Below are 20371 nucleotides of genomic sequence, written 5' to 3'. Positions count from 1 at the left end.
AAATCTTTGACTTACTAAAAATCTTCTGTGGTGGACGGTGAGACGTGTTGTCGATTAAAATAATAACGAGACGACTTAATTCAATTAACTATATTTACAGATATTGTAAAATGTAGAATACAAAGTTAATCGCAAGCGTTGCTCGCTTGATAATATTCCTTATAAGATTGCGCGATACTGCGGTACTGATACTAATTGTTATGCTGATTCGTTAGACCGATTCGTTATACTTATTCGCTCGACTGGCTGACTTCTGGAGAACATGATCGTCTATTTATACCGATCGACGAGGGTACCGAAAGGTTTGAACTTATCGCTGGTTGTAGGTTGCACGTAGCAGCGAAATTGCTTTGTCCAGACTTTGTTTGTTACATTATGTACGTCGTACACAACCTGTACCTCTGTGGCAAAACAACTATGTGAGGCATCTTCGTATCGGAACGTCCTAAGACGCATATACCGCTACACGTCCTTTTTACATTTAATCTTAACCTTAGCGTTCTTATCTGAGATTTCCGGCTGTGAGCCGTATTTTTTAATTGAGAATTTTATCAGCAATAAACGTAAAAGTGTGATACGTTTGTTTGATATCCGAATGAAACGAAATGAAATTCTCGTAGTTGCTATCCCTAGGAAACATTTGACGCATTTCGGTGGGTGATCTACGATCGATCGTATACATACGTCACCGCACTGCGGCATCTAATGAGGCTATTAACACGCGCTGCACCACCAAAGGAACTTCGTCGAGCGTTTATGACATCCGATGACCTACCTAGCGGCTTCTATGAGAACCTCGCGATCGCCTTGAGTGAGACATTTACAAGCTTCAGGCTAAGTCGATCTCGTCGGCCTAGCATCTGTCGTCTGTAGACACGTGTCGTTAAAACTTTTGCGTGGTTTTCCAGCCGTGTAACATTCGTTTCGACGATTCCGGATTTGCAATTAAATCGGTGCGCTCCGATTCCGCGAATCGCGTGAATATTTCACGAGCCTTTGAAACTGTAAACGCATTAACCATGTAACGCTGGATCCTTGATCGTAATCTTCGCATTGTATTCTAAAAAAGGCCGTTTAAGTAAACAGCTGAACCTTGTATCGAAAATTCCTGCTATTCAAATAACGGGTAAAATTTGATTATAATTCCATCGCACGAAGCGTCGAATGAAGATATTACGTGGTAATCGATGTAATACTTGGGCGCGCGATCGTTAAAGCGCAAATTGCGAGCAATCCCGTTCGAAATTACTTAACGGAGAAGACAGAGGAGTGTAGTCGAAGGCCTTTATTAGTGCGAACGATGCTTCGCTTAGAATCGAGCAATCCTGGCAAACGCGTGTATGCAAATTGAAAAAGATAATGACCGTGGTCGTGAACGAGCGCCAGCGCAATCGTGCTCTCGAGTGTCGTTTCGATCATCTGACGATTATAGCGAAGTTATTACACGAACGGAGGGGATCACGGTCGTTTTCAAATTGTCGTGAATAAACGATACGAATGACTGCGTAATGATAGCTCGGAGGCAAGAATGCGAATGCAGGTATAAGAGCTGCTTTGGGTTCCTCCGCGTTTATTCTTTGGAAATTTCGCGTTGTTTAGTCATTCGTGATAGAGCGTTGTTTAATAGCGAAGAATACGGCACATACCTCGAACGAAACGTTCCTTAAACATTCCTTCGATCGAACGATTCCTCTGATTTTGATTTTGCTTTGATGTTACAGACTCGTGCGAGCAGCCGGTTGCGGATCGGCCTTACGGTGAGTGACTCATAATCTCTTTTAGAAGTTTGCGACACTGTCTACTATATACTTAGGTTTCTCAAAGGAGAAAAACCAAATTTATCGCGGAACCACTTTTAAAGCAGAACCTTCCGTGGAGGAAAGAAATTGCTACTTCCTATTACGTCTCCATTGAGCGGACCGAACCAGAGAGTGTTGCCGTTTCGTACGGCGAGTTGCGAAAACCGCGCGCCCGCGATGTAACGCCTCCAGCCTCCTCCCACCTTCCTAGCTTGGTTTCCCTTTTTCTCTTTATTACCTGGAAACCGCGGCGTGGTTTATGCAAACGCGTAAATTAGATCGGATTCCTGGAACGACCGTTTCTGATAGAAAGTACGACCTGCCAGGCGATTTATTTTACGTGCTGCCGCCTGTGACAATCGATCGTCGCATTGCTCGAATCGAACCGCTTAAAATCAGAGTATCGAACGGAAAATAAGGAATTAGAAAAATGACAAACGTTTGATAAGTCTGGCACCAAAGAAAGACATCTTGATAATACGATATAAAAAGTAGACAAAAATTCATCGTTCGGGGTGGCAGGTTCCTCGAAAATTTGAAGCTGTCCGATTCGATTCGATTCGAAGCGAAGCTCGTTCGGGGTGTTAGTTTCCCTGAGGTACGCCACCTTCTTGTTGACATCAAGCCGGCGACGTTAGAGGGAGGTAAAAAGTCGCGTTGCATCCGGTCGCCTGTCCTCTATGCCACAAGTCGTAAAATTCAGCGTTATGCGATTCGGGGCCTGTGTTTTGTCCCTCTTTCGAGATTATGATTACCCCGGCAGCCACCGTGGCTAATATCACGCAATAAGCATGGCTGCGGACGAGAGAGCCGTCTCTCTTTTCTTCTTCTTCTTCCACCGCCACCACCTCCTCCTCTTCTTTTTCAGCTTCCTCCCTTGGTTTCGTCCCGTTCTGCCTCCTTTCCGCAGGTATATAATATGTGCCACCAAACTCGACTCGGTGTAAACGGGTATCCGGTGGAAATGCATGGTCGCTACGGGACGCGGGGCAAGGGAGCGAAGAAGAGGAAGAAAAAGAGAAAGAAAAAGAAGGGAGAGGTCCATCAAACGAGCCGCAGGACCCTGCGAGGTCATCCTAACTTTCCTGGAGCGACTTCATCTTCACGGTCTATTCCGAGTTCGAGGACTCTGCTGGAATTTCAGCAGCCTCCTACTTCTTCCACCGGTATCGCGGCTCGCGGCTATAATTTTTATTATGCGCTTTATTCCTCCGGTTTCAACGACGCGGGCCCACTGGAATATTTATAGGTCGATAGGGTTTTACTCGCGTCTTATCTCGAAGACCGTAAACGAAGGGGTCGACGATGCTAATGTAACAAATTTCGCTGATCGCGGAACAGCTACGTTGATATGCAATTTTCGTAAACGCCTATTAAAATGTGTAATCGCCTCGGTGATGCTCGTTCTGCATCTCTCGAGGATCAATTAAACGTTTATGAAATCTTCAACCCGATGATGTCCGGGTAAAAAGACATTAACCAACCATGAAGACGGGATCGTTCGGAAAGAGCCGAGCGAGCCGACGCGAAATTTATCAGCCACTAAAACGTCGTTTCGAGTTTAGGTCCCGTAGTTAGGGTGGAAGAAGAGACTCGAGTCAATCGTACGATGACGAAGCACGTGGTAAAAATTTTTCGAGTGCGCCAAGGGGTGGCGACGATTTTCGACGCGGCAGGATCAACAGGTCCTGGTTATGAGAGTGTAAAGCGTTTTGAATCCAACCCCTCGAGGGGTATGATTCCTCCGCGCGAATCTCGTCGTACAAAAGGGACGAATCTCGTCCGCGGGGGGTCTACGATCACCCTCCTTCTTCATCGTCCAGCGCTTTCCTTTTCTGCGTCACGTCACACATGGACGTCGGCACGTCGTGTCCTGGGGGTGGCCTACGACCCCAGCCACGGGGGTGGCTGACAGCCGATTAGGACAAGATGGGAGAGCCCCCACGGTAAACTTAAAATAACATCGCTCGATCATCCGGGTGTCTTCGCCGACAGCCAACCAAGCTACTCTTGTATTCAGCTTGTTCCCTCTACATCGTCCTTCGTTTACGTTCCCCGCGACCTCCTCAGCGGGTAGCTTGGGAATCGAGGTCGCGTTACCAGCGATCTGTCTTTAGGACGACCCCGTTCGCGATTGGCCCTTCCTACGTGTTGCTGCGTTTCCTATGCCGCACGTGCATCGGTTATTAATCGTTCTTTCATAGTACAGGAAACACAAGAGGTCAATTTTATAACCTTGAGAAAGTATCGAAATTACATTAACCTTTAATCCAATGCCATTAAAACGTACGTTAATAGTAACGTGGACAATACCAAGTCCTCGAGCGCTTAACGATAGAGAAATCACTTCCATCTACCGTTCGACTGTTCCAGATTATCAAATCTTAAGGTATCAACCTTAAATATCCTACTATAGCATAGAACGAACGCCATGAAAGGTCTCGCGGAACTCGCGTCTTTCCATTTCCTTGAATTCGAATGGAAAAACTCGACGAGTCGAAGTTGAGCACCTCTTCGATGCTCATTACAGTGTGTCCCGCCCCCGGCTGGGGTAATCAGGGTGTGCGGGGGAGTGAGAGGGCGGGGGCTGTGGGTGACCTCGCCCGGGGCCTCTACTCTTCTCCTCGTCGTTCTCCTCTCTTCGTTACACCTTAGGCTCGGTGGCTGACTACCTTCCTGTTCGTCTCGTTCTCTCCTTCCGTCTGACGCTCGAGTCGTCTTCTTCGTTCGACGCTTTCGACTACCTGCGAAGGTGACGGGGCACCAGCCGATTCTCCCGGTTCATTCGAAATCGCGACCTTGTCGGTGCTTTGCATTCGCCGTGCATCCCGCAACCAACGCCGACCACCCTCTTTCTCCCTCCTTCTCCTTTCGTTCTGTTCCCTTCCGTCCGCGTTACTCACCCATCGGTAATTGGCGGAAGTTGTATGCGGGCGTGAGGCGCGTCGAACCGTTGGAATGTCGCTTGACGGTTTAATCTGTTCTGACGTTTTAATTTTCCGGCGAAGAGAATATACAATGTTTGGAGATAGGAAAATCGAGATCAGACTAAAAGCGTACAGGGTGTAATCTACTTTTCGTAGATTAAAAGGTAACTTGGGTAGCTTTCGACGAAAAGATCACGGAATTTTCTCAAAAACTAAAATTTGAATAGTAGAGGAATATCGCGTGATCGAGTTTAACGCTGACTGAAAAATTTCATGAAATCCATTGTCGATCGTCGAACAATACGAACGTTGTCGGTTAACCCCGAGCGCACGGTGAACGAGCTTTAATGCGCCGGTATGGCTCCAGAGAATTGGTATTTTCAAGATAGGGAGGCCAATCAGTGCCGAGAAAGAGAGAGCCACCGGCTATTTGGCCGCGAATAATAATGATTACGGGCGGCACTCTCGAAGCAGGAAATGGCGTTGCCAGATGGTAGGGGGTAGAAGGTGAAATTTCGTTGGTGGTGAACTACGGTTACGTTCCCTTCGATTCTTACGCAATTAGATGGACAGGGTAAAACGAGCTGGTGAAAAGAATCCGGATTTCGTGCACAAAATCGAGCATCCATCGTTTTACCGAGTCTTCCCTTACCGAAACCGGATTTATCCACCATTTTCATTTATCTTTCTTATTTAAAACGGAATTCCCGACGAAACCCAGAGATTGTACGTACGCAAACGCATCTCTTCGGTGAGGATTTTACTGCTTCCACGAAGGCCGGTTCCGCGAATAGACAGACCAAACTGGCCAGTTGAAATTACTCGAATTTTATATGCACGTTACGCGATCGTTTCCAGGAAACTTTTTATACCCAGCGTTGCGTACGATCGTGCCGTACGTCCGTGGAGCGATGTACACACTTTTCTCCGTTACGTATCGGAATGTGCTGTGGCGATCGCTTGTTTATCCCGTTAGCGGGCTCTTTCTTTCCTCGACCAACGCGCACCGACCCCGGCTCCAACTCGTTTGATAGGCGACGGGCAAGAAAAACGCGGTCGACGTGTCGTCCAAGGGAACGTCTGCGAATCCTTTGACTATTCCGGGATGCTAGACCGGGTTCGACTGGTCTGCCGGTAGTCGTTCAATCGTCCATGGTCGTCGAAACGATCTTTACGAGGTCCAAGTGGAGCGACAAATAAGAATTCCAACGTCGGGTCGTTGCAAAAACCGTATTTACTTTCCACCGAATTCAGGGATGCGCAATTATCCGTAGATCGTAATATCGAGAAAGATAAGCATCTTCCTGATACGCTAATGTAAAGAGCGTCGGATGGCATTAAAGCTCCTCTTAGGATAAAGAAGCTTTTGAAAAGACTGCCTCTTGTTAACACTCGCGCGGAAATGAGAAACGTCTGTGTTCGTCTTATCCGCAGGATCTCGGCTAACAGACCCAATAGTCGTGTTCACCTTCGTCACCTGACGTCAAAAGCGGATCGGAGCTACCTGGTGTACCCCAGAATCTTCGGCAGTCTCGTCATTTTAGTCTCAGCTTGTTTCTGGACTCCGGAAGGGACCGAGTGCCATTCGAAGGTAGAGAAAGAGCCCCGTGCGTAGTTTGCTTCTTTTGACGATTTCATCGTAACGATTCCTCGTATTCTACGTAAATTCATAGCTTCCTCTGATCATGCTACGACGCGGTGTCAGTTCACATCTAACAGTCACCGTTTATATCGAAAGAAAGACATAAAACCACGAAGACGAACACAGAAAGTATGCTTACAGCTTTCTACGAATTTTTATGAACTTTTCGTTGCACGAACGAAATTTTTGCCGTGTTTGAATTCTATTGTATATTCGCCTGGACCGACAGTAGCTTGTTAATATTGAAAGGCAGCAACGAAAAATGCAAAGGTTTAGATCAGAATTCCTTCTCCGCGTGGCGTTTTTCAACGGCCGATACCTTCTCGAAGATTGGCGATGCGATCTGCTCGCCACTAAAGGAACACTGAATCCGGATTCATGAATGAACTATGCGAGGAGAGGCGAGCAACGAACCGACAGGAGGACTATTATTTAGCATAGCCACTTTTTCTGCCGGCCATCCTGCTCGCGTCGGCGTTGTCTTTGTATCGGGACGAACGACGATGACGATGCACGTCGGAGCCCGAGTGCAGACTATCTGGAGCAGGTTCGCTTCTCGACCAGATCTCCCAACGTAACTAATGGACGCCCCTCTTTTCCGCTGGCACGCTTTATTATTGTTATTGGACCTTACCGCGCCACAGACTTCTGAATGTTCATCTAATTAAATTGGACGAGTCGGGACGGACGCTTATGCGGGTGAATTCTCGGAAGAATATTCTAATTTTACGAGACGACCGGCCAACTCATGATTTGACGCCATTCTGGGAATGGAGTCGGTATTTTCGACTCGAAATTAGGAAATGTATCTTAATGCTCGGGCAACAAATTGTTCGTATGCGAAGTTTCAAGCAATTGGAGGATCATTTTTCAACAACTGTGAATTTTACACCCATTTCTTGCGCGTATACTTTCTTACTTATAATTATTTTCAAGAAAATTGTTATTACGATATCAGGATAATCAACCAGTCATCTAGGACTTTTTGTCTTCTGTTCGCTTGGTTATTGCGATAGAACCATTCGTAGCAACAATCTTCTAATTATTTCGAACAGCCTTTTCACCTAATCAAGCGCTAACTAAAACTTGGTTCCTATAAATGAAATACAATAGTACTCCGGATTAAAGTTTCGTAACATCTATCAAGATTATGAAATAAAGCTAAATAAATCTCCGAGATTCTGGACGGAAGCTGGACTAAACACGCTCGGTACTCTCAATTTTACGTTGCTCCAAATTAAAACCCTTGGACACGTACCGTCCCTAGAGCAAGCTCGATCGATCTTGGCCGAAGAAGGCCAACCATTGGATCGACAGTCGATTCGAGGCACGGGGTTTCCTATCGAGGTCCGACGCGATCCGGTCACGCAGTTCCACGGTGGTTCATCGTAGCTGGGCTCCCCTCGCGTGGACCTCGTACAGCGAGGCTAATCGACCACTAATAAAAGGCGGGCCGAGTGTGAGCGGCCAGGAGCTGGCCAGCGGCAATCAAACGAACAATGACACCGTCGCGAGAGCTCTTCGCGCGTCTTGCCACGGTGGACATTGTGCGTGGGATTGGCCGCCGGTTTCTTCTTCCTCTTCTCTCCCGGGCTATCAGGTGGTACAAGTCGAAAGAAGAAGAACGAGAAGCGAAGAAGCGGTCCACGAACAGCGTCGTTGTACTTGTAACGCGCGAAGGTCGTTAGACGGGAGAGAACGGGGCTGAGATGCAACGGACTCGCGTCAAAAGTCGCGCTCTCGCTGCTTTTGGCCCCTTATTGCCAGCCGTGTTTACGACCCTGTGACGCTGCAAGCGCCATCAAAAAGGGGAACCCAGGGGCCGCTTCTCCGGTCCACGCGCGTAGAGACGCTCGTAGATCCTTCGCTCTTCCGTTTTGATGGATTTTTCTCTCTCTTTCTCCTGGCTTGTTCTGCCTTGTCCAGCTTATTCGCCGCGGCTTTTTTGCCAGCGGCCTCTTTTGACTCCGTATCGGACGGAGCTGCTCGAAATGGAGCCGCTGGCGCACAGGGCAATTACAACAGCGAGGGAACCGCGCCGTGCTCGCTCCGCTCCACAGCGTAAGGAAACGTGCAGTGGACACTTCGTGGAATCGAATGGAATATAAGCAAAACCGCGGGGAGAAAGTCAAGGAAATCTTTTATGGAAATCGCGTGTAAGATCATAGAATCGCTTAGTTAGTAGGTTAACTCGATTTACCGGATCGGAATATAAGAAAGCATTAACGTCGAACGATTAACGCCGGCAGCGATTGTTTCGCCGCGATTTATGTATCCACCAAGCCCGTGCTCGTGCACCAGCGTTCGCACTTGCCACGACCGAGTTCATGAACATAAATTACGAGTCGAAAGGGGGCTGCCGCTTTGGTCGTACAGTCGAGGCGTGTTGCGGTTTTCGGCCGATCCGATCTTGAACCGCAGAAGGGACGATTACCGGGCTCGGTCATCCGGCAAACGACTATTAATGATATTTCGTGTCGGATCTGCATGCTTCGACCCCGGCAAAGGGAGCCGACCGTGCCGAACTTAACGTGTTTTACCGGAGAATACGTTTAAATGTACCGCGCCTCGCCAGATGAGCCAGAAACCCGGGGGAGAGAAAGGCTCGCGCGGTTCTGTCTTGATATAACGCGGTAATAATGCAATAGACGATCGAACAGAGTCTCATCGAGCCCCTTTCCCTCGCCACCTCGCTCCGATCTCACGGGGAGCTGTCGCTCCACCTCCGCGCGGATGCTAAGCCTCCGATCTGCCGACTATTTATTGGCTCAGGGATTCTCAAACTCCACTGTCTAATAGAGAAGATATATCGATCAACGTTGCTTACTGTTTCCATCGTGAATTAAGAGATTTTCGAAAGCGGATACGACGTTAATATTTGCGAATCGAGAAAGAAAATAAAAGAAATAGGAAAATGTATCGGATATTGTATATAAGAAGAGAATTTTTTAGATTTCCACAATTTATGATATACTTTTATCGTTCGTTGTGAATCTTCACGTTATGTATCGGCAACGAATTAGATTACGATGTTCGAGTTCCTTCGCAGAGAGACGTTCAGAGAATTCGAGTATTAGAGATTACTTTACGCTGGACCATCTCGTTCTGTTTATCCTCGCAAAGTCTCAGACCGTTTCTTTCGTCTAGTACCTTATATAAAAGTATAATACTGAACTTTTCGAAAGTAGGATATTGCGAATCGAGTCATCTACCGCTAAAAGAGGATGTCGATCAAATTTTCCACGGAGAATGGAAACATAGTAACAATCGTACACATTGGTGCAGAAGGCGGTGACGATTTTCTCTTGCGTGCTGGTTTATTCGTACACACTGTTGGCTACGACACGCGCAATAAACCGTAGTACAACGAGGTGGGTGGATTACGTAATGCCGTTTAAATAATGGCGGGATACGATGCACCGGCAGGCATGGGTTTCGTGGCCACAGTGAAGGATTAAAAATCGGACCTCGGAGTTTAACGGCGGATCGCACGAACGCCAGATACACAAATCAGACCGTAAAGCCGATCAATTAAACGGCAGGCCGCCGATCTGCCGCGCATTATAACCGGTAATTATCTGTAATTAAATATTGGCCAGCCGCCAGGCCGCTGGGGCTCAGCTTCACCAAGCGTTTTGAGGGGTGTGTTCGCTGGATTTCTACCGCGGCTCTTGCTCTCTTCTTCGTTCTTTTCGTTCTGTTGCTCGTTTTTCCAGTTCCAGTCTGATACTTTTATTTGCACTCCCATCGAACCACACATTGTTCTGTTTTGAAGAGTAACGTCGATAGAACGAAGTTGTATGCAATATCGACGCTCGTTTATTTTAGTCTCACTCCTATCTGCGGTCGAAGACTCGGCGAAAATTCTCCGGGTTTTTAAACGTCGATACTCTTCAACCAGAGGTGATCCAACTTCAATTTCTTATCTCGTGATTTTTAAGAACCATACACACAGCAATTACAAAACGTATTCTCACATGTATCATTATATTATTTATTTCACTCGCATAGTATCAAATTTTCCGTAGTCGTACGAAGGAAAGTTAAGAAATCGCCGAATGTTAGAAAATTTAATATGCTTTTGGTATGTATCATAAATGCTAAAGTAAATACAATAATGTACAAATACCTTTTGTAGCCATTGTATATCGCCGTGTACATTTTTCGAAAAAATGCAAAACGGTCAAAGAAGTATTTCAATTTGAAGAAAATTAATCGTGCACCATGGAGCGCATTAACCAACCCCTTAATGTTCGGTAATCTTGTTCCATAATTGCAAAGACGTTTCAATATTCACCGATCGATTAATCAACGATCCAGGGATCGTATCCTGAAACCGCGCGCAATTAGGCAGGTCCGTAATCGCCGGTTATTTCGCCCCGGTTTTTATTATAGATAGGAAACGAGGGCGACTCGCGATCGCGATACCGCGAGACGAAGAAGACGCTCGTTTCAACGAGAACTTAGTTGCGGAGAAGGGGTGGCATCCATTGGTGCCGAGGGAGACGCAGACTCCGTTTAGGCATCGCATGACGTTCGTCTATTTATCAAGCGGTATCATCATTCGCCTTTCTCCACCGTGATGCCGCCCCCTACGGCGATTTAATCTAATTTGTATCGCCCTTTGTTAATCGCGACCGCGCCGTTCGTTCGAACCGGGGCCCCGCAAAATTCCGGACCCAAATAAACTACCGTGTGTCCACGCCGCGTCCGGACTCGTCATAATAAACGCCTCGGATGGCCACGCATGCACCGGACCTTCTAAAATATTTAACGCGCCCGAATCTCTGCTCTCTGTTAGGGTAAATAACTGAGAAATTAATTTGTTACTTGCGAGAGGGTGACTTGTTTCATCTCTTCCCCGCCATCTCTTCCGCACGATGAGAAATTTCTTGTATTTAATTTATATATGAATATCGTTTCACGTGAAGAATATCTGTTTTCGAAAGTACAATATATTCCGTGTTTAATCCCTTCGAAGTTGGGAATGAAATATCTCGCGAACTGATTTTTAGTGGGGTCTATAAATGACATTGCATCGCGAGATACCTGATTCAAAACGTCACACGAATGACACTGCACACCGCGATATCTCGTACACAACCTGGAAAATATAAGAGTCATCTTCCTCGCTTCCTCCTTGTCTCGAAAAGCCTGTCTCCCTTGAACACCGATATTGTTCGATCGGAAGGGAGCAGATCCTTAAACCAATCCTCGTTCGCCGCAGCGACCAGTATCAAAGAAGAATCTACCCTCCTAGTTCGCCATAAATCAGCCGCTGGTCTACCCGCAAATCAGGCTCAATCACTCTGACTCGATAGCTCGATCGGGCACTGACAAGCCGCTTTGCCGACAGAGCGTACCGAGTGCCGGTCTGCGCGGCGAGATCTCCGGCGATCGATCGATGGATCAATAAACCACGTGGATGGAAACGCGTGTACTCTCACTCCTTCCTCCCCTCTCTCCTCGTTCGCCTCTCTTCACCTCTCTGCTGTTCCCACTCCGCGTGCACGTGGGTGTAATGTACACGAAGAGAGCCGGCAGGGGGGAGCATTCGAGAATTCGAGGCACATATTAAGCAGGATTATTTATCGGCACGGCGTGCAAGCCCTTGATTTGATTTAACAAACAGCGCTCGCTAACAAATTGATAAGCGGTCGCGGTCGGCGAAGATCAGAGGCCGGGTTTCCGATCGTCTTCTTATAGGCGTGTGCTCGCGAGCGCGAAACCCAGGGATGTAACTTGACGAAGAAAGAGGGAGAGAGGTGGTCAGGTCAGGGTCGGACGATGGTGTGTGTGCGTTGTCTGGTCTCTCTCGCGTCTCTCTATCTGTGTTCCGCGCGGCTCTGTCAGCCCTTGCGCTTCGTGAGAGGGCGCCATTAGCATAGGGGGACCCCCCACAGCGAGTGCAGGACCCGCTGGGGTACTCCACCGGTACACATTATATAGGTGAGGCCTGATATATAAACCGACCTCATTGATTTATGGCTCGAACGATTCCTTTAATTATAATACGATATTTATTCAGATGAGTACGGCCGCGGACGCGAGTCGACGGAGTCACGCTGCTATATGGTAATACGCGGGCGCACGAGCGCCAGGGCCCACTCTTTCTCTTGCCTCCCACTACTTTGCGGATTATTTTTATCCAGCCTTATCCTCCCCGCCCTCGGGATAGATGGATAACTTTGCGCGGGTCGCTTCTGTCCCGAGTCCTGGGCGGAACGTATATTGGTGGCGAAACAATCGATTAGGTCGTTGTTACGGCTATTAATCACTTGCATTCATACTTCCGTCATGAAATAGATTCAAAATATTTATTACATGGAGATTCGCAAAAATCGGTAGATAACAGTAGCGAAACATCGAAGATGCCTGAGTATCATACTTGCTATGTTACTAGTAACCAAGCAATCCTACCAAGGATAACGATGCGATTCCTGAGAATTTCAACGCTAATCGCATGCTCTGCCGCTAAAACTAAGAAATCTTTACAAATCGGATCAGGTCGATCCAGTAACTTTCGAGTAAGTCGTACAAGGGACGAATTCCACTCCATTTACGTCACAAACGGGATGGATTATCGTACCTCGACGGACCTTCGAACCGATCAGCGTGCAATAAATCACGTACAAATACCAAAGAGTAATTCTCTGTAATTTCCATCATCGTGGAACGGTTCTCACCGCGACCTGTCGGTGATCTTTGCGATTCAGAGTGAGGCATTTGTATCTGAGGGAGGGGGATACAGGCATATTCGAGTTCACAATGAAGTCGTAGCTGAATCGTGCGGTCACGATTAGCTCGTACGCTCTAAACACAGCAGCTATGCACTCTCGAGTCATCCTGCGAGCGTTTATCAACGATAGCATCGAGGGGATTCGTTGCGGCGGGATGATCTCGATGCGGATCAACGGAGATCGAACGGTGGAGGCACGTTGCGACGAAAGAATCGCGTGGGTGGAACGAGAGAAAAGAGACGTCGATGGTAGCGGACCAGCACGGTTTGGAGCTTGTTCCCACACGTACGAGAGATCGCCGATCGTTCGACTTGGTAAAACACGTGTAAATAATTTCCGACATGGTATGAGCCCGTGATATTAATCACGATTAGGAAGATTTCGTGGCGTGCCAGTGTTTCTCGGTGTGTTGCACGATGTGATTCTTCTTTTCTTGGCGCTTCTTCTTTACTTACACTTTTATGTTGCAAAGTATTTAAAAATGAGAAAATACATTTAAAAGATATCGAACGCAAAAGATTTAGAATATCTGTGTAATCAACTCCGGGACTTGTGAATTTTGCATTTTTTCAATGATCTCTTAAACGATGTTTTCTCACTGCTATAACATCGTCCCCAATATAAAGTATCGAAACATCGTGGATAGTCTATACTCAGATATATGTATTCTCAGTCGGAAGAATTAAAGCAAAAGTTAGAATTAAAATCAAACTTTGTGAGAAATATCAGATCATTCCACAAGTATTTTCGTCTCTTGTTTCTTATTCCTTGAATATCTAAGAGTCCGTACTCCAAGTGTGAGATGATGTTGCAAGGTGAAGCACTGTGTCAAATGGCGATCGTTGTCCGCAGTCACCTCCTTCATATTTTAATTTCCTCTTCGAATCTCGTGGTCCGCTAGTTGGCGAGGCGTACATATACACGTGCACACACGTAAAAGTGGCGCGCGGCATAAATCAAACGCTGTGCCCTCGCATTCCCACCATGGCGGTGGATCGATCGGCATTCGTTCCGCGATACGATTCTCAGAGGTCCACGATGAGAGACGTTTTAATCGTGCCGCCTAAACATTCATGGCTCGTCACCGGGCTCGCAGCCAGCCGTTCTCCGTTCCGCCATTTTGGTGCACTATTTCGTTTTTTCGCGAACCGGTGTCGTTTCAGCCAGTACTCGGAATCGTTCCGGACGGCGTCGTTCCCCTTTTTCCAAACCTAAGCACCCGGGTCTATATCATTTAAAAATACTGAAAGAAGTCGTCCACCTAAAGATAATAACGTCAAAAATAGAAACTAAGAAATCGCATACCTTCTATGTGGATCCTATGTGTGAATTCTTTTGTACCATCGTACAAGAGTAAATAATTTAGAAAAGCTGTTCGAGTACCTCTGTGATTTATCGAACACTTGTCATAATTACGTCGCTTGTCAGTACAGTAATTGATAGAGGCTGACATTTGGAATTAAGAGAATCTGTTTGATAGGAAATGTCAAGAGTATTAATTGCATAGAAATTACAGGTGGAAATGGTAGGAACGATCAAATTCAGAAGATTAGAATGTGGTGACTCAGACACTATAAAGCAAGGCTGATACTATTTAAGGATACCTGTGATAACTCAGTTGTCTCGAGCGCAAGAGGTAAAAATATTTAAAGATTACAGTCGTCGGAAAGGGAGTACGTTACTCTTCGGAAGAGATCTCCAATTTTCATAAACTTCTCAATGAAAAATTGAACCAATCGTTCCTATAAAAATACCTCTCCTAATCCGATTTCTTTTGAAGCGAAACGAAAGATTAGATATCATTAAGAAAGGAAGAAGAATCGGAATGAGAGGCGCACAGGTGGCGGCGAGGGATGCAGCTGGCCCATTCATTGGTGTCTCGCGGACGTACGCGCCGGTTGATCGAACGAGTCAGCGAAGACAATGCGATTAATTTTAAACAGCGCCACTCGTTCCGTCCTGCTAAGAGAGAGGAACAAGAAAGAACAGGAGAAGAGAGGCAAAAGAAAGAAACGATCCGGCGGATACCCACGAGGCTTCGCGCACCGTGGTCACGTGTGCATAATTAGGGACAAACCGATAACGGCCCGCAACGCTTGTCAAGCGGTTAAGCGTTACCCGGGGCCACAGCCAGGTGGACTAATGATCTCCTTGGGCAAGCTCGACCATCTCCTTCCCTCCTCCCCTCCTTCACCCCCTTCTCCACCGCTTCCACTTCTTTTCACGTCTTCTTCATCCATTCACCGCGCGAGACGCATTATCACTGCACTCATTGTTACCCGCTCCCTGGCTACAACTTCATCCGCCTGTGACGCCACGATGCTACCATTCGCGAGAGGCTGATTACCGCGATGATCGTCGGGAACGTGTTTCGTTTCTGGTCACGAAATCGTTTCTGAATATTCACGCGGGACGTTCAGGCCTGCTTTTGTCGGGGAAATTGTATCAAAGTGGAGGAAGATGTTGGATGATTGAAGTTGAAGCGACGTTAAATTAATGGAGAAGTAAGAGAGTTTTGTCGAGCTAATGATTCACGCTTGGTTATTTTTTATTACGCTTGGCGTCCAATCGATTAGGACATCATCGTGGAAAGTTTATTTCGATGAAATTGTAAAATCGTTAATTGCGTTAAGGTCTATTGTGTTGTACAATTTGTATTAAAGTGGGTAACCGTTTTACGATTAGCTTTACAACAACAATAATAACTTTCGCAATCTTCTCGAATTAACAATCCGTAATTACCGATTAGAGTACTTTCGTGAACGATTCGCCGTATAAAAATTCGAAGAATACCGGCGACTGTCGATGATCGTAAAGATCTTTCATGGCATGCTCGCCTCTTTTTTTCTCTTTTCGTGGAGACCGACGATCGACTGGTTTGATTGCGTTTACGCCAATAAACGCCAGAGCCAATAAGAAGAGCGACCGGACGCGGCTCCATCGACGGCGATTGATATTTCGCGCTAACGCGAGGGGAATTGGAAAACGCTACAAATTATTTTTACTCGTTTATTTAGGTACGCGAAGAGAATTAACCGGGCGCACGCGATCTCGCTGCGTCACAATCGGCCGTTCGCCGAGCGATGGGCGCAACATCGGAATTGCGTGCGTCTCGGTTCGCTCGTTGTCTATTTCTTCATTGTTTGCTCCTTGCATCGTGCCGTTTCATGCTCGCGAATTCTCTATCCTCTACCCTATCCATCTCTTTTTCTTCCGACTAGTCTTCCATGATGTTCCGTTTAGAACGTTGTTCGAAACATGAAAACGATACAAGAACGGGAGTTGCCAATTTTCCATCGAACCGGATTCTAATGAAACGGATTCACGCGATCGAATTTCCATTATCATATGCAAACACGCGAGAGAATGTATCTAACTCCACGCACTCTTGTCTGATTGATATGTTTATGAAGTGGTTACCCGGTTAGATTGAGCAACGACCATATCCACTCTTGGCCGATGATTTAGGGGCCATATATTACGGACCCTTGGCACCACCGGAGTACGACTCGTGCCTCGGTACCTCTATTGAGACGTTCTTTTGCCTTTAGACAAGCGGCTGGCAACCGCTATAAAAATCGAAACGAATTCTGACCAAAAGCTTTAACGCGAGAAATCGGTATAAAAGTTTTATTGGAACAATGGCCGGAATAGAAAGGGACCAACTGTATATTCAAAACGGACTGAATATTATGCCCAATTGCTCGTTACGAAGCATTTTTGTCGATTCGATGCACAAAGGATCATTAACGCGCTTCTCGTTAACCCCTTGCCGTACTTTAGCGAGTCAGACTCGCGACGAAGATTTTGGCCCAAACATGAATATCGCGAGTCCGACTCGCGACCAGATACTTGGGCCAAACGTAAACATAACAAGCCGAGCTCGCGGAGTTTTTTTGCCCGTTGCGATCGTGACTGAATGTTAGTTCCTGTTTACGGGCATCAGTCTGGTCTGTTTAGCGCGCGTCGATGTCTACCGCTTGGGCCCGAGTTTCGTCGAGCTAAATGGCACGGGATAGGGTTAAACCAGGGAGTGGTAGAGGGAATTAACGCAAGATTAACGCCCGTTAATGCCGCGATGGAACGTTTCGTAGCTTTACAACACTCAATATAATCAGTTTTCACGATGCTTGGTCGACTAACGGATCGAACGTAAGGATTACGGAGTTCATGGCTACAGTCACATCCTCTTTATTACATTCTTGTGCCAACAATCCAAACTGGATTCAACGTTTCATCGAACCATGATACTACGTATGTATATGCAACTATTTTCAACTAAGAAAAATCGGGAAGCAATGTTCTCCAATGAAAGCTGGGCTGGTTGAACTGTGGCAAAGGGTGCTCGACAAATATCGTGAAACACACACCGCTGTATAAAGGGCAATTTCGAGCACAAAATAACCTACGATATTCTCAGTTTCCTGACGCATCGTGGACGATGAGAGGTCGTGGCGATCACGAAGGTTATGACACTCGTAGGAGGACAGACGAGGTCGAGAACAGAGGTTGTTCTCTCCCGTGGGTTGATGGATGGTCCTGTGGAGATATGACGCCGCGATTGACCGGCCGTAAAGCACCACGAGAAGCACCCATACGGATCCATGGATTCGTTCTGACCGATGCTGCCCCGTCCGCCGCTAATCCGTCCTCTTCCGCGAGCCGCTACGATCCGCTTCGCTTTATCGTCCGTTTCACCGAATGCGAGCTCATCTCTCGGCCATTCCCTCGCCCGATCGTGTTTCTTACGAGCTCCCGTCTTCACCGTTCGCCAACGGGGCATTCTCAACCAGCTGCTCTATGTATCTACATTCAGAGCCAATTTCTGATCCGAGGAATTTGATGGAATTGCTCTGATACAAAATTATTCACAGCTTGATTTCACTTTTATCGTTAATGCCGCCTGATACGTATAGAACTCGAAGATCCGAGGAAATTGAATCGTCGAATGAACGACTAAGATTCTCTGCTTGTCGATAGAAATTTGTTCGGATGATTGGTAGGATAGCATGTAGAGATATGTACCGATTGGGTAAATCCTGTTTGCATTTTTCTGACTGAAAGTCATTAAAAACAATTGATCCTCTATCGGAGAAGCGTGACAAATGTCGTTTTCGAAATAATAAATCTAACTGCTTTTAAGACGAAAGTTTTTAATCACGGGATATACATCGATATAATCGACGGAATATAAGTTCGTATTTTGTATATTGCACTCTTAAAAAAACTAAAAGATAGTTGTTTCGATAAGCATTATTAAATCAGCGATGGGTTTCGTGATTTTAAAACGACAACAACTAATTTGCTTAAGTGCCTAAATCGATTGTTTCGTATATAAAAAACGATTTAAAAAGTGTACATTCTTCGCAATTGTAGCGGTACATGGGTCAACGAAACATTCGAATCGGGAGAGACACGTATTGTTGTGCCTTGGGGTGCCAACGTTGTTTTGGTTTGCTAGGTTCAAAGGTAAACGAACTCTGGACAAAATATTATCGCCGTTATTCATAATCGTCAACCGGAGTTAATTAATTTCAACTTTTTGTAATACCATTGATCGATACAAATAGACGAATATGTTCTCTAGGACAATCATTATAGCGAGTCATACAGTCGAACAGCGAGCGTAGAGTTGAACAGTAGCATTGAGCGAGCGACGATTACGACCGACGTACACCTTCTCTGTATTTGTATTTAAAGTGATAGTAATATTCTCTGACTATTACAATTTTATCACTTGTCTCTCTGATAAACCAACGCGTATAATAATAGCCATCTCACAATCGTCTAAATTAGGAATTATTTTAGCGGACAACGCCAGATACAAAAAGTAGCATAATTTTCGTTGCTAGATAATCTAAAACACGTTCGAGCGTCTTAGTCACTTAATATTAAACTGTCAAAGGGTTAAATGTTTCATCTGTTTCACATGTATTACCGCCATCAATTATCGAAAGCAGACATGATAGATTAAGAATCTGTCAAGGTAACTTCGAGCCAGTTCGACGAGACAAATTTAGAAAGCGACAGTCGGAAAATTCGATTTACCTAGACGGGGGCTGACAGTGATCTTGACGGATCCGAAGTTTTGCGGGGTCGTAGGCGTGCTCACGTGCGTGTACCGGGACGAATTGCTGCACGTGGGTGGGCAGAGTCGCCCCTAGATCGACGACGTCCCCGCGATCCAAGCGTAGTGGCGCACACGATCGCGTGTTTTATTTATCGGTAGATCGTGATACTACATCTCGGTACGGGAAGCATTACTTTCGAAGGAAATACGCCGACACGATCGGCGAAAGTAAATCAGCCGATGTCCCGTGGCTCGGTCAGCCCTCTGCGAAAGTACCACGACGGATTATTAATGCTTTTCCGGATGATCGTTTTGCTTTTGTTCTATCGTCTTTTCGTCGACTTCTCAATCCATACAATCATTTTACTCCCATCATCTTTTAGATATCGTTCGATATCTTTCGTGGGCGCGACATATGTCACGACACTGTACACTCTTATGAGGAAGTAAAAATTTAAGTACAAAGCACGTTAGATGGAACACACGTAAGTTCATTCTGGTAAAATCAATCTGTTCTTTACAAATACTGGTAGAGTTGGTTTGCTTAAATTCACGTTCGATAAAATTTCGTCTCTTGCTTGTTACGAAAAGGTTAATCTCTTAATCGGATTATTCTTTACGTGGATGCTTCTATAATTATGAAATAAGGAACGAAGTGAAATTAATTTCAGGTAGATCAATTTTGGCTTTTACATGAACCGTCAAAAATCTTTACAGAAAGAAATCATTGTGTCCAAGGGAGATTGATGATCAGAGTGAAAAGTCAACTCGTCTTCCTCGGTAAACAGGTTAACTCTTTCCTAATGCTTCGACGATCTAAAAACTGTTTCGCCTTTTCTTCTGTGTTTCGCGTATATGGTAGCATTGCGCAAGAATCGTTGAAGATGACTGATTTAATATTGCACGGAGATCTCCGATCCGTGAGAGCCTCCGCGTAATAGAAATGGACGATAGCGAATAAGAAAGTTGAAGACTGAATATTTCCTGGTTCTAGCGTCGTACGAGTCGCGATGTGGATAATTATCCGTGGATAATTAACACTTCTACCGGTGGTACGTTTGACGTAGCCGACGCGAGCGTGCAGCCACGATACACAAATCGTTGCGCAACATCGTTACGTTGATCGTTTGGTTGGTAGTCACATGCTAATTAGAGGTGGAAGTCGCGTGATATGCGGCGTATCGATCATAAAT

The 20371-nt window shown here is 46.1% G+C and overlaps 1 protein-coding gene across 3 annotated transcripts in view; it reads left to right on the top strand.

The window, feature by feature from the left end:
• The window catches only part of LOC117153925 (uncharacterized), a 125352-nt gene that overhangs the window by 25847 nt on the left and 79134 nt on the right, over window positions 1-20371 (top strand). For 2 of the 3 annotated variants that reach the window (XM_033328446.2, XM_033328462.2), the window contains exon 2: window positions 1722-1757. The exons of the other annotated variant lie outside the window; for it this stretch is intronic. In XM_033328446.2, the coding sequence (XP_033184337.1) occupies window positions 1722-1757 (36 nt within the window). The remainder of the gene's footprint in view (window positions 1-1721; window positions 1758-20371) is intronic. 3 annotated transcript variants of the gene reach the window in all.

Source organism: Bombus vancouverensis, chromosome 8, assembly GCF_051014615.1.
Source record: "Bombus vancouverensis nearcticus chromosome 8, iyBomVanc1_principal, whole genome shotgun sequence".
Taxonomy (NCBI): Eukaryota; Metazoa; Arthropoda; class Insecta; order Hymenoptera; family Apidae; genus Bombus; species Bombus vancouverensis.
This window is presented reverse-complemented; position numbering and strand designations above follow the sequence as displayed.